Source organism: Primulina tabacum, chromosome 8 (genome assembly GCF_025594145.1).
Source record: "Primulina tabacum isolate GXHZ01 chromosome 8, ASM2559414v2, whole genome shotgun sequence".
Lineage (NCBI taxonomy): Eukaryota > Viridiplantae > Streptophyta > Magnoliopsida > Lamiales > Gesneriaceae > Primulina > Primulina tabacum.
In genome coordinates, this window is record NC_134557.1 from 2594160 (window position 1) to 2617495 (window position 23336).

The 23336-nt window shown below is 36.2% G+C and overlaps 5 protein-coding genes and 1 pseudogene across 9 annotated transcripts; 5 read left to right on the top strand and 1 right to left on the bottom strand.

Annotated features, from left to right (window-relative positions):
• Positions 1 to 1146: 1146 nt before the first annotated feature.
• Positions 1147 to 2223, top strand: LOC142554403 (uncharacterized; annotated as a pseudogene).
• Positions 2224 to 4154: 1931 nt separating this feature from the next.
• On the top strand, positions 4155 to 7366 carry LOC142552904 (cytoplasmic tRNA 2-thiolation protein 1). Of its 4 annotated transcripts, none has more exons than XM_075662805.1 (10): positions 4155 to 4370; positions 4457 to 4571; positions 4938 to 5080; positions 5441 to 5560; positions 5867 to 5979; positions 6201 to 6293; positions 6434 to 6474; positions 6612 to 6678; positions 6761 to 6872; positions 7043 to 7366. In XM_075662805.1, exons 1-10 carry the CDS (start codon positions 4266 to 4268, stop codon positions 7205 to 7207), a joined length of 1074 nt encoding a protein of 357 aa, XP_075518920.1. In that variant the 5' UTR covers positions 4155 to 4265; the 3' UTR covers positions 7208 to 7366. The 4 variants fall into 4 exon arrangements, with proteins under 4 accessions (XP_075518920.1, XP_075518921.1, XP_075518924.1 ...); XM_075662806.1 differs by having other exon boundaries at positions 4184 to 4370; positions 4465 to 4571; XM_075662809.1 differs by having other exon boundaries at positions 4184 to 4370; positions 4465 to 4571; positions 4938 to 5024.
• Positions 7367 to 8475: 1109 nt separating this feature from the next.
• Positions 8476 to 12965, top strand: LOC142552905 (L-ascorbate oxidase homolog). The gene is made up of 8 exons (XM_075662810.1): positions 8476 to 8861; positions 9096 to 9205; positions 10359 to 10629; positions 10982 to 11084; positions 11229 to 11574; positions 11678 to 12043; positions 12132 to 12210; positions 12490 to 12965. The coding sequence occupies exons 1-8, from the start codon at positions 8730 to 8732 to the stop codon at positions 12700 to 12702; spliced, it is 1620 nt and encodes a 539-aa protein (XP_075518925.1). The 5' UTR covers positions 8476 to 8729; the 3' UTR covers positions 12703 to 12965.
• Positions 12966 to 13502: 537 nt separating this feature from the next.
• LOC142552906 (uncharacterized) lies at positions 13503 to 18646 on the top strand. Of its 2 annotated transcripts, none has more exons than XM_075662813.1 (16): positions 13503 to 13734; positions 14064 to 14437; positions 14639 to 14759; positions 14913 to 15030; positions 15675 to 15799; positions 15998 to 16069; positions 16394 to 16462; positions 16555 to 16635; positions 16715 to 16834; positions 16925 to 16999; positions 17091 to 17171; positions 17366 to 17439; positions 17513 to 17573; positions 17914 to 17969; positions 18035 to 18169; positions 18261 to 18646. In XM_075662813.1, the coding sequence occupies exons 1-15, from the start codon at positions 13624 to 13626 to the stop codon at positions 18114 to 18116; spliced, it is 1620 nt and encodes a 539-aa protein (XP_075518928.1). In that variant the 5' UTR covers positions 13503 to 13623; the 3' UTR covers positions 18117 to 18169; positions 18261 to 18646. The 2 variants fall into 2 exon arrangements, with proteins under 2 accessions (XP_075518928.1, XP_075518926.1); XM_075662811.1 differs by having other exon boundaries at positions 18310 to 18646.
• Positions 18647 to 19387: 741 nt separating this feature from the next.
• On the top strand, positions 19388 to 20558 carry LOC142552908 (thioredoxin-like protein CDSP32, chloroplastic). Its single transcript, XM_075662815.1, has one exon. The coding sequence runs from the start codon at positions 19513 to 19515 to the stop codon at positions 20410 to 20412; it is 900 nt and encodes a 299-aa protein (XP_075518930.1). The 5' UTR covers positions 19388 to 19512; the 3' UTR covers positions 20413 to 20558.
• A 211-nt stretch (positions 20559 to 20769) lies between these two features.
• On the bottom strand, positions 20770 to 22850 carry LOC142552907 (pentatricopeptide repeat-containing protein At1g20300, mitochondrial). Its single transcript, XM_075662814.1, has one exon. It carries the CDS (start codon positions 22718 to 22720, stop codon positions 21101 to 21103), a length of 1620 nt encoding a protein of 539 aa, XP_075518929.1. The 5' UTR covers positions 22721 to 22850; the 3' UTR covers positions 20770 to 21100.
• Between the last annotated feature and the right edge of the window lie 486 nt (positions 22851 to 23336).

Sequence of the window (23336 nt, forward strand, 5' to 3'; positions counted from 1 at the left end):
AGTTAGCATAAAAATATTATTTTTTATGTTAAGAGTATCATTTTTTATTGTGAATATCGGTAGCGTTGATTTGTTTTACACATAAAGATTCGTGAGACAGTTTTACAAGAAACCTACTCTGATTTTTTATATCTATTCTTATGGTTGTCGTGAATAATAATTTATTTTTTATTTATAAAATTAGGATGTGATTAAATATTTAATGTTAAAATAATTTATTTCGTTGAATTTAAATTTGAATATTTAGATGTTATGTTTGATTATTTTATTTTAATAATTCATTTGGTCTTCTTAAGAGTAGTTAATTAATAATATAAGAGTTTATGTAGTTTGTATAACATAAAAATATTATTGAAATGATATAGAAAAATATATGATAAAAATAATTTTAATTTTTTAATTTTTAATAATATGAATAATATGTTTTATATCTTGTTTTTTTTAAAAAGATAATTAAGATTATTTTAGTAAAAAATTAAATTTTCAAATTCAAATCTTGATTTTTTCAAACAAAAATGAATTCTATATAGAATTTTTAAATTTCAAACCAAACACAAGATCAAATTCCAAATCCATGAATTTCCAAATCCAATTCTACTTTCAAATCCAAATCCAAAATTTTAAGTATCTAAACACAATGTTAAGAAGTAAAATTGAAGCACTTGAGTCATTCAAAAACCGAATCAACTTGGTAAACAAATAAAAAAGATGTGATAGATGAAAAAAATATGGAGCGAGTTTTGTTCATCATTGGACATAATATATCAAACTACTGCACTATACTTATCTCGAACTAATGACATCGCAGAAAGGAAAATTCAAACCTTGAAATGACATGTTGATAAATTATGGCTTACCCCAAAACTCGTTGAATGGTTTTGGTTTGAACCAATTTGAACTTACGAGATGATCAAACTAATTAAAAGTTCAACATACTCCCGACTACTTATTTCTAAGATTCGTAATCAAACAATTTCAGAAATGGAAACCAAAAATTTCCGGGGTTTTCATCAAACTATCTTAATGTTCATCAAACTAAGAATTTCCGGGGTTTTCATCAAACATACTCCCGACTACTTATTTCTAAGATTCGTAATCAAACAGTTTCCAGCTATACATCTGAGAATTCAATTCCCAATTAATTCCATTTAATCATATAATATATTGTTTATTATGACTGATGAGGTTCAAATTACGTGATTGAATTAAATAAATACGAGTCCTTTGTTCTTTTACGGGTCAAAAGTTGCTGTGTGGAACAAAATTGTCTTCTTTCGAATTCAAGTTTTTATATATACCTCGTACAATTTTGAAGCTGTGGTTTATGAGATTCAATTTTGAACTGGTTCAGAATTTTGGTTACCTCGATGTCGAATCCCGATTTTGATTTTGAAGCACTGAGAGATTTACACGATTCGGTGAACGATCTGCTGCATTCTCCGGCGACTAAGCTAGAAATAATCAACCATGGAAGCGAGAAACGGGCGTACGAGGTCTCCGAGGCGTCGCTGAAAATGGCGGACTCGTGCGGCGCCGCGAAGGATCTCCTCCTCTTGGCCAAGGACCACCTGCAATTCGCATTCCGCCGTGTATCCGCCACCACCGAATCGGATAACGTGGGGAATCAGTTCGCGCCGTATCGCCTCCCTAGGAAGCAGCTGAAGAAGGCGATCTTAAAGCGGATTCACTCGATCAAAGGGAGTGAAAAACGAGTATCTCGCCGCCGCAACGGACGATCCGAACCTGGCCTTGGTCGTGAATCTGCTGAATGAAGTGCTGGTCACCATTTTGTCCCTCGTGGAATCACTGACCTCGTTGATTTCCACGCCGAACCTGCAGGAGGGGAGATCAACACGTATGGAGATGTTCAAGCTGAAACTGACGAGGGTTGACAGTTTGATAATTTGGGGAAAGTACGACGCGGCGGCGATCCAATCGGCGTTGAAGAAGCTGGAGGCGGTGGAAGTAGTGGTGGAGGATTTGGAAGGAGAGTTGGAGCAGATGTTTAGGCGGTTGATTAGAACAAGAGCTTCACTTCTCAACATCATCACCAGCTAGGAAAAACTGAGCGGCTTCCACTGACATTCTATTCTTTCATTCTTGTTTCCGAGTACAGATTCAAATATTTTTTTGAACTTGTTACACTTCTAAAAATCATTACTTCGATTACAACGAGGAAATCTTTAATTAGCATAACCTAAAAATTTGAAGGTTTTATACAAGTTTTTAAAATACAGGATGAAATGATCTATATCTTGTGTTTCTTTTTTTATTTAAAAAACTCATCTAAACATTATTTATCATGAATCGCTCGCCGTCCTATAATTAGAGATGACAATGACAATGAGTCGAATTTGAGTCGTCTTTGATAGGACTCGAGACTCGACAAGTTACAATTTTGAAAGACCGAGACTCGACAAGTCCTAAACTCAATATATATGATCCGTACTAAAAAAATAACAAATTTTACAACAATTATTTTCCACATTTTTTAATTTATTTTGAACTTGTATGTTTATAACATAAATAAATTGAATAAAAAAACATTTAAAGTAAGTCTATACCAATCTAATAATTCATATAAATCCAACATAACATTGATTGGATTTAATGTATAAAAAAGCCATCAATCTTATATAAAAGAACAAGGCAAAAACTTGTGTGAAACGGTCTCACGGATCGTATTTTATGAGACGAATCTCTTATTTGGGTCATCCATGAAAAAATATTATTTTTTATGCTAAGAGTATTGCTTTTTATTGTGAATATCGGTAGGGTTGACCCGTATCACAAATAAAGATTCGTAAGACTGTCTCACAAGATACCTACTCAAAGAACAATCTCAAGTGATGAGGGAAATTATACTTTAATAATAAGTAAAATGGATATAAACAAACCAAGTTGGTTCTTCGAAAAAAATTTGATTTTTATTCGAGTTTATCGAATTTAAGCTAAACTCGAACGTGTCCGAAGACGTTACCACGAGTGAGGTAAATTGTTGCATGTATTTCTGATAGTAAATATATTGTGTTTTTTTTTAAAAAAAACATTTCTGACACGAAATGCTATAGATATTGTAGAAGAATATTTTATTTAAATGTTGCTTTATTTGTGAGTAAATCAACAAATTACTGAGACGATCAATAAATATTCCTAACCATTTGAAATTCTGTACTTTATTTTGCATTCACAATATGATATATTGATATTGGTTTCACATGGTTGAAAACTATTCACACACAAAAACTCTTCTTGACGTTTTATGAGTCAATTTTGTGAGACAGATATTTTATCTGAGTTATCTATGAAAAACATTAATTTTTATGTCAAAAATATTATTTTATAATATAAATATAGATATAGTTGACATGTCTAAAGATTCTTGAAATTGTCTAACAAAATACATACTTGTATTAAAATTACCACAACTCAACGCAAACTCACTTCCATATGTTTATTTGACGAGTTACTTTATTTTATTTAAGTCAATGAACTTATAATTGGGCAGAAAATGGCCACTTGAGATAATTAAGTACCCCTTGGCCACTTGAAATTTGATTAAGGGTTGAATAATCAATTAATCCCACATTTTTTTTATATTTCTCATCATATTTACTTTTTTTATATCTAACAAATTATAAATTATTATCTGTTGAGCATATCATATACATATTACTTTAGATAATTATTGAATTTATCAGTTTTTTTTTTTCACTTATGTATTTATGCCTAATTTAGCATTTAGTAAAATAAATTTTACTATCACTGTACGTTATCGATATATAATTTTTTCATTTAATTATAAGAATAATTTGTATAATAAATAAATTATAATCACTCTTGTACTTTTAATCATTAAAAAAACAATTTTAGTAAATACGTAAAATTTTAATTCCTGTATTTTAAAATACACAAAAATTCTTGTGAGACTGTCTAACAGATCAATTTCGTGGTTTGAATATCTTATTTGGGTCAATTTGAGACGATCTAACGGATCAATTCTAAAAGTTTTACTTTTTATTGTGAATATCGGTAGAGTTGACTTATCTCACAGATAAAAATTCATGAGATCGTACGACAACTTACTCTTTAAAATATTTTTCATATTCAACAAAAGATTGCATACTTGTTTTTTTTTTTTAATAAATCGGAAACAAAAACAATACACACAAACGGAAAGAATCAACAAAGAGGAAAAATAAGAGAACAGAACGGGCCGCTACTGTTTCACCACGTCGACCAAAATATCCTCCGACTTTTGTGCGATGGCGGCGGAGGTGACCTTGGAGACAAAGCCTAAGGGTGTTCGATTCTGCAGCATCTGCACCACCAGACGCGCAGCCCTCAAGCGCCCGAAAACCCTCGAACAAGTATGTATTTTTTTGCTTGCTTTGAATTTTGGTTTGTTCTTTCGAAGCTTTAACTAACTAGAATACTGATTGTCTATTGGGAAAAGCTATGCAGGGAGTGTTTTTATGCTGTGTTTGAAGATGAAATTCACAGAGTGATCGTAGGTAACAATCTTTTCAAGCCCGGTGAACGCATCGCTATTGGAGCTTCTGGTGGAAAAGGTGAGAAAATTGGCATTTCTGTTGATTAGAAAATCCTAAATCTGTTTCGTGGATTATCAATTTTCAAGTAATTGGAATGGAAAGGCTGTTATTTATGAATTTAATGTAACGTGTAACTCGTAAGCTTATGTATTAGCATTGCTTCAGGTGGTTGGAATGAGATATTTATAGTTTTTTACGAATTTAATATAATTTCTAAGCTTATATATACCATGTTGAAGAGAATGTAATTAGTGTTGTAGCTTTCGTTTTCAGAAAATTATATGAAATTTGAAACACTTCATTTTATTTGTTGGCGAGGTCCTTCTGCCCCCTGCTAGTTTGTAGCAGATTTATTGACTTTTGCAGCGAATGGGATTGTTGCAGATTCTACCGTACTTGCATATGTGATGTCAGAATTAAATCGTCGGCATGGATATGGGCTGGATCTTTTCCTCCTTTCTGTCGATGAAGGTATCACCGGTTACAGAGATGACTCACTTGAAACTGTCAAAAGAAATGAAGTTCAGGTGATAATGTGATGGCTCGTAGCTTTGCTGGAGTAACGAATTGCAATTCATGGATTTTGATTAGAGTGTTCCTCATTATCATAATTCTTGTGGCAATTGCTTTTTTCTCGTTCTATATTAGAAAACTGCTGTGATATTATTTTCTTCTGTTTTTGTTTTCTTATATATTTATATATCGAGAATATGCAAAATCCTTATGATCTAAGGAACAGATACTGTAACTTTGCTTATACTGGCTTTGTTTGTTCTGTAGTACTTGATTCCTTTTTTTACCCTATCTTATTATCACAATTTTTCTACTTTAATCTTTTCTGAATTCTCACCATATTTATCGGTTTTGTTGCCATTTTTCATTTTCAGTATGGACTTCCTCTAAAAGTTGTTTCTTATAAAGAGTTGTATGGGTGGACAATGGATGAGATTGTAAAGCTGATAGGTTTGAAGAACAACTGCACGTTCTGCGGTGTTTTTCGTCGTCAGGTACAGTTGTTACTTATTGCTGAATAAGCAAGCTTTAAATTGGGCTTCAGCACTTGTCTTTTTGACATTTTACCTGTTTGTATCTTTTATTTTAAGTGAAGCAAATACAATTCAGGCGCTGAAATACTTCAATATTTAGTACCGATTTTGTTGGTTTTTGAGTTAGTTCATTGTTGGGTCCTTTTTGCCTGTTGATTTATATCAGATCGCTGTTTAAGCAATTTTTACAGTTCTCTGGATTCCAAGATTTAAAATAAGGGAACAGCTTGGTGGATTTGACTCTTTTATTTCATTTTTGTGCTCAAGGCCCTTGATCGTGGTGCTGCGCTGTTGAATGTGGACAAGCTGGTTACTGGGCACAATGCTGATGACATTGCTGAAACAGTTCTTTTAAACATATTACGAGGGGACATTGCTAGGTAATGCTTTCGTATTTGAGATCTCACAATTGGCTATCTATCCTAGAACCCGCATCTGTTTTAAGTTGTGAAAGAAGGATCATCAAACTGAAGGTCCACAAATGGTTGGATAATTTTATGAGTTGTAATACGTTTCATTGGTTTCATCCCTCTTTTTCAGTTCATGTTTTCTCTATAAACATTTGGTATCTAGTAGAAGATTGACGTTTTCAACATTTCAGGTTGAGTAGATGCACGTCAATAATCACAGGAGAAGATGGACCTATTCCAAGATGCAAGCCTTTTAAGTACACCTACGAGAAGGAAATTGTGATATATCCTTGTTTCACTGGTTTTTTTCCTTGTTCCTCGTGTTTGCTTGATCAGCTTCAGATTCAGATGTTTAGAAGCACATATATACTATTTTATTAATTAACAAAATAACAATAAATCGAAGACCTTAACTGTTTCCCACGTATGCATATTTCAAAAGGCTGGATTACTTCTCAACAGAATGTAAGCTTGCATGTTCCCAGCAGTTTTACCTCTGCTCGTCATTTATCTGTAGTAAATCATGCATGCATGAGCTACCTCAGTTACCTTTTTCCTGCTTTAGGTTCTTTTTTCCTCAACTGCTTTAAGAAATTTTGCAGGTATTTACTCCCCGAATGCGTACCGTGGATTTGCTCGGGAGTTTATAAAAGATTTGGAAAGGATAAGGTCAAAGCCCAAAGTGATTCTATGCATTACTTTAGTTGTTTATCTATTTGTTTCTCACTTATTTCTGGTTTCATGAATTTAGACCAAGAGCTATTCTTGACATCATCAAGTCGGGTGAGGATTTTAGGATTTCTACTTCTACAAAAATGCCAGAACAGGGAAACTGTGAAAAATGTGGTTACATTTCCAGCCAGGTGAGAATGCCTCTACCTTTGCCCTTGGAATGAAACAAGTAATTTTTACTCTCTTCATTCATTAAAAACGTCATAATGGAAGCCATAGTAAAAATATAGTTGCAGTTGAATGTTGATTAGAATGTATACAGAAGATATATATTAACTTTACATACATCTGATGTATCCAGAAATGGTGTAAAGCTTGTGTATTGCTAGATGGGCTGAATCGTGGCTTGCCAAAGATGGGTATTGGGCGTACACGAGGCCTTGATAATGAATGTAACAAGGACACAAGGCAAAGTAATGGAACAAAGAGCCTGCAGAGCAAACAATGTGGAACACTGGACTTCTAATGCTGCTGTTCAAATTCAACCAATATAAGTAAGCTCATGCAGTGATACCATCCATTTTTCTCTAACTCCATTTCACAGTCTTGTCTATGATAGTGAAACTTGATTCTATGAGTTATTAATGTAATCTTTGGAGTGTTAAATGCCAACTAATTGTGATTCTGTGTGGTCCTGTTCTAGTTAAACTTAATTTATCTCTTGTTCTTTTCAGAATCTGCTTTCTGCTGTCTGTTTAATTTAATGTTACACTGTGTGACGGCGATGGGATGAGTTGTCTACATTGTGAAAGTTTATTCAAAGATACTAAATGTGGGTGAATGTATTTTGGAACTATAAATTTATGGCAATTTCGTTTTCCATTGTATAAAGAATCATGAAAGTTTGTTGATGTATATTGAATAATAACAGGATATCGAGTTCATGACTTTCCATATGTTCATGTGTGGTAGCCTCCACAACTCCGGGCTTAGGCTCGTCTAAGTGCGACAATGCCGATGAACTCGGCTAACGATTATTCCTAACGAGTATACCTTATCGATCTATGCTTGACAAATAAGTTATCACAGTAGTCTATTACATATTCGATAAGCAATTTCGAATCCCTCATAATCCCATTTAACTGCTATGAATTTATATCATGTGTCAATTCAAATATTTCAATCGTGTAAATATCAGGAACGGTGGGTTGCGTAAACCTTTTTTTTTTTTTTTACTTTTATAATAATAAGTATAATTATATTCATCGTTTTCTCTCAATAATTACAATATATTTAATTTAATTGCGTAAATATACGAATTAAGTATCTGAAAAATTATATCAAACTCGTCAGATCAATTATGCTGCTAACGCGGATGTCTTGAAAAGAAGAAAGAACATGGCATGTGTGAACACGATTGGTTCCCATGTTCGACTGTATGGAGCCACCACCGACACTTTTTCTCATTTTCCCACGATCCTTTATTTATTTTCTTTGCAGATTATAAAATCACATCGTTTATAAATCTAAAACAAAAACTAATTATGTCGTTTGACCTATTTCTAGATCATTGTCAGCCAACTGCAACTCGGGAACATGACATTTTCTAAGTTGAATTATATATGCAAACGTTTATTTACAAAGATATATAGTTCCGTCTCATTTCTTGCATCGACATAAATGATCAATATTTGAAAATGTTCTAAATAATTTACTTTTTCCCATTGTACTTTACTAACAAAAGAGAAAAAAAAAAATCAATCTCTCCGGTATATATCACACCTCATTTCTTAATAGTCACACAGTCTTTTTACTTGCTCCTCACACTGGACTTTGATTTTTTCCACAGCTGCAGTCTGAATGAACAACACCACTTTTACATAAATACACACACAGAGACACGCACGTATATATCTGTATATATGTGTGTGTGCCTGCAATTACCTCCACCATTTAATACTCCTCCATACCATTAAACCCCCCAAAGCATCCAGTCCACCATTGTTCGTATAGTTGTGGTTGGGTACTAAATATTCAAAAAGAAGAAAATGGTGCTAAAATTAGCATCACTGTATTCTCTGCTATGTGTTTTCATTGTGGTTTCAGCAGATGATCCCTACAGATTCTTCACATGGAATGTGACTTATGGCATCATTTATCCTCTCAACATCCCCCAACAGGTTTGTGTCCTAAATAAAGGAGAGATTTTTATTTTTTGAAAAATTCCATGTGAAATATAATTTTCTTTTTTTCGGTGATCCCTTGCTCTGTCGTTTATATACATTGTTAATCGAAGGAAAAATTTTGGGGTAGTTTAGATCAAGAAGCAGTTTAGATGGCAGATTTTTTTTATTTTTTTATTTTTTTTCTGTTTTTTGTTATTTATTTATTTGTTTGTTTTATTTAATTTTCAGGGTATTTTGATCAATGGGCAGTTTCCTGGTCCTGAGATTTACTCTGTCACCAATGATAACATCATTGTTAATGTGTTCAATAGCTTGGATGAGCCTTTTCTCATTCACTGGTAAGAAGTAGTTAATGAAACACTGTCTGTATACACGCATTACACACACATACACACAGTACAGTCTTATTTCCATCTTTTTATTGTTGAAATTTCTTTGGTAAATGAGAAAGACGGATTTAGGTTGTTTTAAAGATTGGCATTTTAAAATAAATATGGATTAAATAAAAAGTTTCTATAAAGCATCGCATTGGGTCTTCTCTTCCCACCGAATCTGCATTGTAGCCTACTGATCTTACTTTTAGAGGGTTTACATCGATTCTTTCCTTCTGAAATAAGGCACCAGGATCACTTCTAAAGTAATAATTTAATTTTAAAATATTATAAAATTTAAAAAATAATTTGCAAAATACGCTTGATTTTTACTTAATTTCATATGTAAACACTGATGAAAAAATATAGGAACAAGGGTCCTGAATTTGACAAGATAATATAAAGAACCGAGGACGATTACTCTTTGTGTACTACATGTCGAATTTTTAAAATAAAAAATTGGCCATAAAGTTTTAATTAAATTCAGATCTGACATTATTATTTATTATTCGTGCACCAACCTATACAATATATCACATGAGTTTTCAGTCTTAATATTTAATGTAATATGTTCGATCTTCCACTTGAATAATGGATTCAGTTCCCATCTTGTAATCGATTTATTTCATCATACATGATGATTGGATGGATGACCAAGATTTGTTCATACATATATAGGATCCATTTTTTTTTTGAAATTGTACATGTGGCAAGATCTTACCCGTTTAAATGAAGTGTAAATGAAGTGATGGTAGTGCCCACATAGATAGGATCTCGTTAACCCTTATAATCTTACACCAAATTAATACTTGTTTTTATGTCCCAACACGTAATTAGGAGTATGCTAAAATCATTTATTTATTTTTTAAGAAAAGTTTTCTTATTTTCAACGTGTTATGTTACAAAAAATGTTTTTAAAAATATTTGTTTAGACTTTTTGGATTTTGGACTTCTACTATTTTATTTTTAAAAGTAGAATAAAAAAAGCAAATTTCGACGTAATTTTAAATTAACAGACTTTGAAAAGTGTATGTATGCTATGGTATTTTTATGTAGACAAAAGACACGTAATAACAAAGATTTAGTAGCATCACTTGTTGTTATGAAATGGAAAATGCAGGAATGGGATACAGAACAGGAGGAATTCGTATGAAGATGGGGTGTATGGGACTACATGTCCGATCCCGCCAGGAAAGAATTTCACGTATATCCTTCAAATGAAGGATCAAATCGGGAGTTTCTTCTATTTCCCATCCTTGGCCTTCCACAAAGCCGCCGGTGGTTTCGGTGGCATCAGGATTCTGAGCAGGCCCTTAATCCCCGTTCCTTTCCGGAATCCCGCAGACGATTACTCCCTCTTGATCGGGGATTGGTACGCCACTAATCACACTGTAAGTATACTGTTTGCAGTGTCGGCAAAAGTAATGGGTCCGGTCCCTCTTTGGGTTCCACAAATATTACTTTATTCATTTAACAGCTGGGATATTGGGTGATCCAGTTTGCATGTTGGGATTTGGGCCCATAATTGTTCTGCACGTCAAAGTCAAAGGATGGTTTATTCCCTTACGTTAAATGATTGAATTATTTAATATCTATGTCATTAATGAATTAATAAAATAATTTATCATCTCGGTGAATTCGTTGGTTATTATTTGGAAATTCGTGTTGTAACTTGGCAACAACTCACGGTTAATATTTTTCTGTGTTAAAAAATAAATTGGCGATTAATATTTTTGTATGTAGGATTTGAAGGCAAAACTAGATGGAGGCAACAAGTTGCCGTTCCCTGATGGAATTCTTATCAACGGACGTGGGCCGAATGCCACCTCTTTCAATGTTCAATCAGGTCTAAAAATGTTTTTTTTAAAAAAACTATTTCTTGAATAATTTTCGACTATTTTCCGTTGTTCTATTCCACATTTTCATGTTTTGGTCGGGTTTAGGACAGAAGTTCGATACGAAATGTTTAAAGTAAATTATATTGTAATAGGGAGTACGTACCGGCTAAGGATATGCAATGTTGGATTGCAAAACTCGCTCAACTTCCGAATCCAAGGCCACAAGATGAAAGTGGTTGAAGTGGAAGGCACACATACGTTGCAGATCAGCTATTCGTCCCTCGACATTCACGTCGGACAATGCATGTCCGTTCTTGTAACAGCCGATCAACCCCCTCAGGCCTATTACGTTGTGGTGTCCAGCCGTTTCACCACACCTGTGCTAGTCACCACAGGTTTTCTTCGATATGCTGGCTCGAACAGTCCTGCCCCCGGACCGCTGCCAGGTGGACCAACGACTGAGATTGATTGGTCCCTCAACCAGGCTCGTTCTATCAGGTGTGCATGTCGGTTTCGTTTTCTTGATGCAGGCACTGAACAATGGTTTATGAGTAGGAGACTGGCTAGTTTACGAGCTAATAAAATATTCTATTGCTTCTAGGACTAACCTCACAGCAAGTGGACCAAGACCAAATCCGCAAGGTTCATATCACTATGGCATGATAAACACCACAAGGACCATTAGGCTGGCAAGTTCTGCGGCCCAAGTCAATGGAAAACAAAGATATGCAATCAACAGCGTATCCTTTGTGCCGGCTGACACCCCTTTGAAGATTGCTGACTACTACAAAATCGATGGCGTTTTCCGTGTTGGAAGTATCTCTGATGCTCCCACAGGCGGAGGAATGTATCTTGACACATCGGTGATGGGGGCCGATTACAGGGCATTTATTGAGATCGTCTTTGAAAACAGCGAAGATATCTTGCAGAGCTATCACTTAAATGGCTACGCCTTCTGGGTAGTAGGGTGAGAAATCCGAATTTTGAAATCTTGATGTGCGTATAAACTTTGATACGATACCTTTGACTGTATGATGTCTCGATTACAATGGCAGGATGGATGGAGGGCAATGGACCTCAGCAAGTAGAGATCAGTACAATCTCCGGGATGCTGTTTCTAGATGCACAGTTCAGGTAAAAAAAAAAAAGATTGACCAAACGTTTAGATACATTGATGGACCGAGGAAATTCATTTATGAGGGAGGATTTAGAGAGTCAAAAGTAACCTTCTTTCGAAATTTCAAGATTTCAAATCCCCTGTTTAATATGTTAAGAGTACAAAAACTATTGTCGATCACCATGAAGTAAGAGCTCGACTTTTGGAAAAAAGTGGTTTCTTATTCATTCACGTTAAGGTATACAAACTATTGAATTGTATGGAAAAATTCTAACATGAGAATCCCTTGAATGCAGGTGTATCCCAGTTCTTGGACCGCCATTTACCTTCCATTAGACAACGTAGGAATGTGGAACTTGAGATCAGAGTTTTGGGCGAGACAGTATCTAGGACAACAATTTTATCTAAGAGTCTACACGGCATCAACTTCGCTTAGGGACGAGTATCCAATCCCAAAGAACGCCCTTCTTTGCGGACGGGCCAGCGGCAGACGCACCCGCCCCCTTTAAAAGCACGCGTATCATTCATAAGGCGTAAGGCTCAGTTTCTGTCTTTGCCAATGGGATGTCATTTTTGGGATTAGAGAGCTCGTGTTTATGGTAATTTGATCAAGTTAATGACCTTAACTCGAGGTCATATAATATTCTTTATATTTCCATGGATATTGTATTCCCCGTTTGATGTTATCTAGTTTCCCATGTAATTCTTGTCGTAACGCGACATGAATTTGTATCATCTATTCAAAGTTTCCATTACAATTACGAATATTAAATAGCTCGTGTTTATTTAAAATTCAATCACTGAATCAAATGCTCTAGAGAAAGTAGACAATGGCCACTTGACTTTCTTATCTATCACGAATAACATACTGTTGGGTATATATAGATTGTTTCTAAATTTTGATTATGACCAAAAGTTCGACAAGCCCAAACGTAAGGAGGGAAAAGATTGGATAAGAGTTCATGGGTAATTTAAATCGGTTTGAATAAATCAAAAAATGCATACAGATAGAAATAGATAATGAGTAAAGTCATAGAGCAGTGGAGTAGTGAGATAACTAACCAAGTAATCAGAAGAAAAAGAAGAGCATCCGCATGAAAAGAGAACATGACATACGACACATTCAGATGTGTAGACGCATCTGAGCTATAATAATCCAAAATTTTCTAATTAATTAAAGTACAAAATTCTGCGTGATAGTTGCGTAATAATCCCACCATCTGAGCTATAATAATCCAAATTCAAGGTTGTTTTTTTTTTTTTTTAAGATTCCAAAATTAAGGTTTTATGTGTTCACAAATTAGGTTAAAAACCAACAAAAGACAACTCAAAAGCCAAACGGGGATTTGTTAAGCCGTCCAACTTTAAGAACTCAGGGGCATTCTTCACCTGAACTCGGTGACGCCTATTCTGAAGGCCGAATCAATCGAATGGCGTATATTAGGCCCACTCCGGATGCTACCGAGGATGAACTGAAACACCTCCGGGACGCCGTTCATGCGCTGCCGCCTCAACCAGTCGAAGATTTGCTGTCTAACGGCGTTCGTTTTATCCTCCCATTCAGTTCTTATCTCTGATACTTTTAGTTTATCGGCATAATTAGGACTAAAAGAATTAATTTTTTGGTTTTCAAAATGGACGGCCTATAAACTTTCTCGAAGCCAAGTGCTGATGCATTTTATAAATTGGTTTAATTGTTTCTGTCCTTGGAGCTTTTTGCTGTTCCAGGATGGTTAATTTGAAACAAACTAATATGAAACAGAGGATTTGTAGTTTGTTGCTGATAATGAAGTTAATAGTTTCAACGGTATTTGTAGATTATTGAATATCTGCTGTAGTGAATGTGACACTGCAGTATGTATTATTGCAGGCATGCCCGCGATGCATCCTACGGATATTTGGTCTTCATGACCAAATTTGTTCATGCCCTTCGGTATCCACACCAGTTCTGAGTACACTTCTTAACGAGTTAACAGATAATTATACTAACGGGGAAAAAATCAGTAGCAGTGATCCGGAAACTATTCAAGGGTCAGAGGAGGACATTAACTTTTGTGTGATATGTTTAGGCATCTTGCAGTTTCTACATCTTGATAAAAGTGGAAAATTGACCAGAAAAAGTAGTGCCATTGATTTTGCTGCAGCAATAGCCGATGTTGTAAAGATGGAGGGCCACCAAATTGACAATTTCAATCTTGAAGTCTCAATTCCACCAACTGTCATTGAAAATGAAAAAGCAGTTTGGTCAGAAATTTCTTGGATTGTTTGAGTTTGAACTGTCTTACTTATGATATTGCTTGAAACAGAAACATTGTTGAAAGTTTGATCTGTATAATGCCTTTGTAGTCGGATTAATGTAGCCCCCATGCTATAGAATTTTGTTTGTATCTGTTGATGTGGACGATACTCTGACTTAATAACTGGAGATTATTCTCTTTGTTTCAGGTTATACATAGAAAAGAAGTTCAGCTCTGAACCTTGGTTCACCCAAAAGTTTCAGTTTGAACGTACTGCCACTAAAGATTTTCTGAAATTGTCCTTATCAAGTCTTCTGGAAACATTGTTGGTAAATTTCAAACCCTGTGTCATATCAGTTGCCATGAGCCGAATGTTGTCTTCTCTTTTTTCCTTTTTATTGTTATGGGTGGCTGGGAGGCTGGGAGGGGGGACTGGCAGACCAATTTAAGGACGAGTCTATAAAACATTTGAAGTTTTGCAGGATGCAAAAGCTCGTTTAAGTGATTTTCGAATACGCTTGACATACACGTTACCCGACGAATCAGCGAAGAGCCAGCATTTAAGTGAAAGGAATGGATGCATTAAGAGAAGGAAAACAGGTACATTACATTTTGTTCCTTTTGCACCTATGCTTGTGATACTTTACCGAATAATAAATCTTCAACATTCAAAACTTGAAAAAGTTGAAGATAGTGGTGTTTTAAGAAAATAGTATTGATCAATTTGACCTTGAGCAAATGCTGGAGACATATGAGGACAGGATTGAAAATTTTGGTAATGTAAAACAATTCCATGCACCATATTAGTTAAATTGGCATTTCTTACATTGCTACCTTGTGGTACTGTCAAGCCATGATCAAGTCATCATAACAATTATCTGAGGATTTTCTTCCTGTTGATGAATCTAGGAAAACGGTGAGATTACAGTGACTAACCTCTGTTGAGTATGCTTATTAAATTTTTTTTTAATATAATTTGCGTTCATTTATACTTTCTCATTATGGTTGTAGAAATCGCTTGCTGTTAATGTTTGATGTGTAGTTGTGTATGCTCTAGAGAGAGAAATGACCATACAGTGTAGCGTGCCTTTTTATACTTGACATTTGGAATAAGTTTGCATTGTGAAAGGAACCTAAATTTGCGTTTATATTCCTCTGTCCATTAGTATTGCATCTGGACGTTTACATAACTTTGGTCTTGCATCCTGAGTATTTATTTCTTTAAGAAGTGTTAAATGGAACAGGTGACGGTGATTTCCAGAAGAAGTGTGCTGGTGTGCTTGAGGTTGAAGGACAGAAATTCTCCGAGAATTCTTCCAATAATTTGGAAGATCGTGGGTTTGGTTTCTTGAAATTCCCTGTCGAGATGGTATATTTGGTTATAACGCTTTGTTGGGTTTGGTTGCTTTTTGATGCATGGTTCCATGCATGTCAATTTTTCTCATATGAGGAGCTAAGAAGCATCTTCACGAAACACTATTATCACTATAATTCCTTGGAACCTTGAATTGTCGATTCTGAGTTATACAACACTAAACATTTGTGGTGACAATTTCATCGTTTTCAGATCAATCGATGCTGCTCGTTGGTTTTTCAAGGCTACAGGACTCCCACCTTCATTGGTGGGAGATATATTAAGGTGCATCCAAGTTATCTCTGTGACAGTTGTTAAAAGTAATGTCATAAAGTTCTTCCATTTATACGGGGCTTTAGAATTTTACCTTTTTATTCCTGCATTCCACTCCGTGAGCTGCATTCCTGGAGATGCAATCGGCTAATACTCAGATGGCCAATTGTCTGTAATCCTTAAATCATATGTTGTTTCTGTGCATTTTCTACTTTTCTTTGAGGCATTAGGCATCTATTTCATAGTATGTAAGTTGTGAAGAATTCTCCTGATTGATCCGGTTAACATTGTCATTCCATATATCTTAATCATGCAAGTCAATCTTTTCAAATGCAGTATTCGAGAAATGTTAGCCAGTCTCGCTGGATTATTGATGATGAGAGAAGGGGTGAAGCATCAGTTGAGGTAAAGAAAATTATATGACTATATTTATTATTTCCTGGCTGGTGATGTGGAATAACAATATTTCAAAAACCTTCTGTTCTATATCTTTGCAGGAAATAGTTGGCTGCAATATCCTTCCCATTTGCCACGGTGACAGCTATAAGTTTCACGCTGCTGGCAGGGAAGATATGGATGTAATGACACTTCATCTCTCGACCACTTGTTGATGGACAAATATCATTATAGTTCAAATTACTCTCTCCCCCTCTCCAGGTCCGGATGTTGGGCACCGGGCGGCCTTTTCTGGTTGAGATCCAAAATGCACGCCAATTCCCTTCTGACATCTTGGTAAAAGATATGGAAAACAAAATAAATAGCCTGGAAAGCAAACTTGTAAGCTTTATTGACATTTCACCACTGTCGGATAGTTTTTATTTCCAGATCAGTTTGTTATTTAGTTGTTCTAAACATTGACCCCGGCAGGTCCGTGTAAAAAATCTCAAGGTTTTTGGTAGTCAGGGTTGGGAGCTGATGCGTGAAGGAGAAGCAGAAAAACAGGTTTTAGCTTTATTTTGGATGAAATTGCCATTGAGTTGGCAGATCGATCTTGCTGTTCGATTGTACTTAATGATTCAATGAACATGTGCAGAAGCAGTATGCTGCACTTGTGTGGATTTCTCGTCCTCTCACCTGCGATGATGATTTGACGCTTTCCTCTCTCAAAGACACGGTGAACGTCATTTTTTGTCTTCTTCTTTTCTCTTTGTCTCTCACACAGTCTCTTTCTCATGCTTTGAATTAGGAATAAACTTTTTTTGGTATAGATTGGAGATTAGTTAATCTCTGTATACTCAAAAGCACTCGTTCCTTTGCACATGCAATATCATGCCTATTAAACAATAAACGGTTCCTTTTATTTTTCAGCCAATTCAGCAGAGAACACCAATAAGGGTTCTTCATCGTCGAAGTCCATTAGAGCGTGAAAAAGTCATACATTGGTATGGGAAATTAACAAGCAATTTTCCGGAATAATATTAATGTGGTATATATTTATATTTCTTGACATTTCAGGATGAAAATTGAGAGGATAGCTGGACATTCTCAATATTTCCTATTGCATCTATGCACACAGGTAATATTTTCAGCGTTTAACTGTGTAGGATTGTCTAGGCCTTTTCTATGCACAACTCTTTAGGCTTCCGTACCATCATTATATTATATTATATAAAATGCTGTTGAAGATATTTGATTGTGAGAATAGACCTGAAATGAGATCTTTGTCCGAGATTGCATTTCATATTTGGATCTCAGATGACATAGATGCATATGCGGTTGGTTTGGTAAAAGAAGTGATTATATTTCCAAGTTATTTGCTGATGTGAAAAATATATATATGAGGAAAACTATCCCGAATTTCCAACTTCCCAAAAAAATTGACTGGCCATTGGTATTGATGATTGTTTCTCAAACAGGCTGGAACGTACATCAAGGAATTTGTTCATGGAGACCTAGGACGGACACACCCTAGGTATGAAAATCAATTATTTTACCTACTCTGGCATTTTTTTTTACGTGTACCATGTTGTACTGCAGTGTTGGTTCTATGCTAGGATGCAGAGCAGAAATATTGCGACTTGATGTGACCGACGTGAAAATGGATTGCTTCCAGTTATAACCCATTTTCTAACCACTGATTATCTTGCCTTCCATTTCGTTGCCAAATTCGGAGTTGAGTTATAAATTTCTTCTCCTCCAACATGTCTTGTTCATCAGTACTTCATAATTTAAAACTAATTTTTTTACATGTCAATTATATCAGATTGATCCTTCCAGTAGGCCTCACTGTAATATTTTGGGTATATCGGCAGGTCTGATTTTGTTCTTCGTCCTCTTCAAATTATGGGGGTGAGTATTCAAGCCATTTGACTTTTGATGTGGCCCGATGACACATTTTGCTGTACGTGTGCTATTTCGTCCAGATGCCGCCTGATGATGGTTAGGCACTTGAAGTTATAATCAAGATGCCAAAAGATGTGGCAAATACTTGGAATCATTGCGGTATATTATTGGTTGAACCTGTTTATCTTATTTATAATGACAATGAACAATAGACGTTGGATTTTAAATCCATCCAGTAAGTGCAGCCTAACTCATGGTTCAAAACCGAGCGCGATGAAAATGAAAGCGAAGGGAACATTACGCCAATTATTTAAACCAACACTTTAGCCTTCGAGTCTCCCCTTCATGTGGCCTTTGATTACTTTTCATGACTGAGACGAACAAATGAATAAACTTTAACAATTAGTCACTGCCAAGCCTAATCCAATACGTTCTGTCAATTACTTTCACGGACTCATAATCTTTGTTCAAGAAATGTCTTAATTACTCCCTACGTTCAATATTTAATTTTACAAAATGTTGATGCTTCAACTTCTTTTTTCCACGAATTCCTCGGTTCTCGCTTGGTTGCCAAGAAATCCTTGAAATTCCATTTTTTAAAGACATTTCTTAACCCAGCCTCGATCAACTTTAATTGATTATCGTGATCAAGACACCAGAAGGTTCCATTACATGTCTAATTTATGAGGTTTTTCTATTTTTTTTACCCGAATGTTTATTTGTCAATAATATATTGAAATTTTAGTATTGAGACCATCAACACATGATAGCTATTAAATTTTTCTTATAATATAGTGAAATTTTAATCATTAGATCGTCGAGACATTATATCTACTTTCATTAAAAAATTAAAAAAACCTACGTGATATAATCGTGGCTTGAAAGAATTACTCCCATAAAAGATAAACTAACTCAATTTAACGCGAGGTTTCAAAAAAATATATCAATAATCTAGAAAATGCGGAAGGAATATCTTCTCTTCCGCATGGGAAAAGACAAAATACGTGTGTGTATGTGTATGTGTATGTGTATGTGTATGTGGTTAGCATCAGTCCTTCATTCAAGTGGATATCAAGAACATCATCCACTTCAATTTAATCCCACTTTCTTCCTTTGCAATCGGGATTATCCCTCCACAGAATCAAGAACGCTAGGTTAAATTTCATCGCCCCATGGCTGCTCTTACTAATTTCTTAGCTAAACCACCTCAGAACGTTACCTCTCTACCAAAACTCGCTCCCCTTTACACCAAAATTTTGGGCTACAATCTCCCGATTTCATGGAATCTTAAACGACTACTGCACAATACAGAAGCAGCCCGCCCGAATCTCCTTCCACGGGCCACGGCAACGCCTGGGGTGAAGAAAGCCAAAAGCGACGAACGAGTGAAACAAGTCCACAGCACCGAGGAATTCGACGACGCCCTACGCGCGGCCAAGAATCGTCTGGTGGTGGTAGAATACGCCGCAAGTCACAGCGTGAACAGCAGCAAGATCTACCCCTTCATGGTAGACCTGAGCCGTAACTGCAGCGACGTCGACTTTCTGCTCGTCATGGGCGACGAATCGGAAGAAACCCGCCAACTCTGCGCCCGCGAGAAGATCGAGCAAGTACCTCACTTCAGCTTCTACAAAAGCATGGAGAAAATCCATGAGGAGGAAGGAATCGGCCCCGACCAGCTCGTCGGAGACGTTCTGTACTACGGTGACAACCACTCCGCCGTGGTGCAGCTCCACTCCGGCGAAGACGTGCAGAAATTGATCGAAGATCATAAAATAGACGGCAAGCTGATCGTTTTGGACGTGGGATTGAAGCACTGCGGGCCGTGCGTGAAGGTTTACCCCACGGTGATCAAACTTTCGAAATCAATGGCGGATACGGTGGTTTTTGCGCGGATGAATGGTGATGAAAACGAGAGCTGCATGCAGTTCTTGAGAGATATGAATGTGGTGGAAGTGCCAACTTTTTTGTTCATTAGGGACGGTGAGATCAGCGGGCGGTATGTTGGGTCAGGCAAAGGGGAGCTTATTGGGGAGATTCTTAGATACCAAGGAGTTCGGGTCACTTATTAAATTGTTATTATTATCATTATTTGTTTGGTTAGTTGATTTGGAAGTGGATTACCGCTCCATTTAGTTAATTGGAATGGAAGTCGAGGATTGAGATGGGTTTGAATTATACTTGTATGATTTGCATACAAATACACGGTTTTCATTTCCTTCTTCTGGGTTAATTTACACACCATATCTCATATGCTTCTCAGCCAGGCTTCTGCATAAATGGGGGCTACATTCTTGTACATTGAACCATCTAAATGCCAATGAGATCAAAAAGTATTAAAACGGAAAACCGAAAACAAGATTACCTCACACGTCCATTCCTCTTACTACCATCTTCGACTTCTTATATGCAGGAAGCAAGATCAACTTTTCACAGGTATACAGAAAACGTTTCATATTAACATATAGTTTTTATCGTCAAAGAAAAGAAAAAATAAGCGATACTTCATATTCATCAAATTAATTTTCAAAGTTGATTTCAACCACAAAAAGCAGGCACTTGGGACTAACCTTATTATTCAATCCTAAAGGATAAATCTACAAGACTTTATAGAGTCTCTCAAACTTAAATACCGCCCACTTGTGATTTGTGAAACTGCTACTTGGTAACAAATAATACATAATAGAATACTCCGCCGCCTTTCGAGATATTACCTTTTCCTTACGAGACCCTTAATAATGGTAAACCATTAGACCAATGCTAACGCGGTTCATTCAACAAAGGGCGACTAACAAATCCTCGATCCATCATCTTCTGTACCAATTCCTCGTGTTTCTTCAACTGACCGGCTTTTATCAACTGCTTCATGACCATTTCATAGAGTTGTTGACTAGGCCTGAAACACTTGTCCTCAATCATTTCTTTCAAATACTTGTAAGCATTGTTCCAATGCCCCATCGAACAGTACATCGAAATAAGAATCTTGAAAGTATTCACATTTGGCTCCACTTCATTTTCTTCCATTTCTTTCCAATGCTTGATAACCATATCGGTAGATTTCGAATCAGCAAACATCTTCATCAGTATATTATATGTCACAGTGTTCGGCTTACTTTTCAACTCTTTCATCTTCACAAACAATCGATGAGCAGCATTGACATCCTGGGCTTTAGCGATGCACCTAAATATCGGATTAAAAGTAGAAGCATTCGTTTCACACCCTTTCTTCACCATCGAATTAAGAACCTTTATCGCTTCTTCTCGATTCTTGTCCTTGCAATGAACATCTATCAAGAAATTATATGTTATCACATCCGGCTCACACAAAAGCTTCCTCATTTGATTATACACTTGAAGTACCTTTTCAGTTCTACTAGCTTTCACATGAACCCGCATCAAATTATTGAAGGTAACAGCGTTTGGCTCACAGCCCACATCAAGCATCTCTGCAAAAATGTCATGAGCACCGGTTATTTGCCCAGACCGACACATTGTGTCAATCACAATGCTATAAGTATACACATCGGGTTGAACTCCAACCGTTTTCATTTCCCTAAACACCCTCTCGGCTTCGGAAATATTATTTGCTCGACACCATCCATGTACTAAGCTATTGTAAACCACCGCATCTAGATCAAATTTATCCTTCAAGCTATCAAAAAATGCTTGAGCTTCGGCTGCTCTTCGTTTCCTACCCAACATACCGATCACTATAGAAAAAGCCTTTTTATCAGGCTTGCAGCCATATTCATCCATTCTATTAAATGAGTGCACTGCCTCTGCAGCCAACCCAGCACGAATATAACGGCGAATCAAGATAGAGAAAGTCTCAATCGGGATTGGCATATTTTTCGATTTCATTAAGTTAATGAAGTGCCAAGCAAAATCAAATTGGCGTACCTTTCCCGAAAGATCGATCATTTTATTGAAGATATCCACATGAGATGATGGTGATAACATGGCCCAGTTGAAGAATGCCACAGTTTGGATAAAAGGGATGCCGTGCCGTGGCGCGCCGCATCTTTCTATCACTTGGCGGGTGATGGAAGGGGATAGGGATTCTACGGGGGAGATTCCTGAGAAATCGGAACATAGCGCCGGGAAGGCTACATTAGGGCTTAACGGGGTGCTGGGGTTTAAGAGGAGGTCAGGGTTTTTGCGGTGGTGGTCTTTGATTATGGAGTGGAATTTATCGGCGAAAAAAAGTTCGGCAGGGGAAAGGTCGGCGGAGATGGAGACCGAAGCTCCTTCGTCAGTCTCGTCTTCTGCCATGGCGTGACATTGAGGGTGGATCGCTGCGGTGGAGGAGCATATGTGACGGAGAGAGGAGAATAAATGTATGGGGACATTTAAGCTTTGCTTTGACATAGAGCGCGCCATTGGAGGCTGGTTTTGTTTAGGTGCAGAAGAGGGAACTCAAACGCAGACGAGACGAGACGGCTGGTCGATCGAAGGCGATTCGATTTCTCTCTGTTGATTGGGTTTTAAAGGGTCGGTGTGACCATCTCAATTACGTTCTAAAAATGAGAGCAATTCTAATTTAATTATTTTATCTATAAAAATAAAACTTAAATTAATTAAAATAAAAACTCCACCTCAAATTCATCTAGACACAAAATTTCACCCAAAATGTGTAAAAGTCAATACAAATATTGTTAACAATGGATGCTTGAGAGTTCGATCATTTACCAATAAACGTCGACTAACTTCTATGAACAATCAGAAACTTGTGGGATAAAAATTAGTACGAGAACATAGAGGTAAAATCGAAAACATGCGTAAATTATAAGGATATGATAATAAATTAATCTTTTAAGGCGTATAGATTAGCTCAGTAAAAGACTAAGATTTGGTCATCAGACATTTTGAGATCTGTTGCGTACTTGGTTTGTTCAAATATAAACACAAGTCAATATTTATAATCAAGACATCCTGTGATCCTCATTTGTGAAAATACCAGGAAGGCTGCATATGTATAGTTGACGAAACAGAAGTT

Excerpts from the sequence above, each read along its gene's own strand:
- LOC142552904 (XM_075662805.1), top strand. The coding sequence starts at position 4,266 with ATGGCGGCGGAGGTGACCTTGGAGACAAAGCCTAAGGGTGTTCGATTC. Across the intron at positions 5,980-6,200 it reads TTACGAGGGGACATTGCTAG|GTTGAGTAGATGCACGTCAA; the intron begins GTAATGCTTTCG and ends TCAACATTTCAG. Across the intron at positions 6,679-6,760 it reads AAAGATTTGGAAAGGATAAG|ACCAAGAGCTATTCTTGACA; the intron begins GTCAAAGCCCAA and ends TCATGAATTTAG.
- LOC142552905 (XM_075662810.1), top strand. The coding sequence starts at position 8,730 with ATGGTGCTAAAATTAGCATCACTGTATTCTCTGCTATGTGTTTTCATT. Across the intron at positions 9,206-10,358 it reads GAGCCTTTTCTCATTCACTG|GAATGGGATACAGAACAGGA; the intron begins GTAAGAAGTAGT and ends TGGAAAATGCAG. Across the intron at positions 10,630-10,981 it reads GGTACGCCACTAATCACACT|GATTTGAAGGCAAAACTAGA; the intron begins GTAAGTATACTG and ends TTTTGTATGTAG.
- LOC142552906 (XM_075662813.1), top strand. The coding sequence starts at position 13,624 with ATGGCGTATATTAGGCCCACTCCGGATGCTACCGAGGATGAACTGAAA. Across the intron at positions 13,735-14,063 it reads AAGATTTGCTGTCTAACGGC|GCATGCCCGCGATGCATCCT; the intron begins GTTCGTTTTATC and ends GTATTATTGCAG. Across the intron at positions 14,760-14,912 it reads GTCTTCTGGAAACATTGTTG|GATGCAAAAGCTCGTTTAAG; the intron begins GTAAATTTCAAA and ends GAAGTTTTGCAG.
- LOC142552908 (XM_075662815.1), top strand. The coding sequence starts at position 19,513 with ATGGCTGCTCTTACTAATTTCTTAGCTAAACCACCTCAGAACGTTACC.
- LOC142552907 (XM_075662814.1), bottom strand. The coding sequence starts at position 22,720 with ATGGCGCGCTCTATGTCAAAGCAAAGCTTAAATGTCCCCATACATTTA.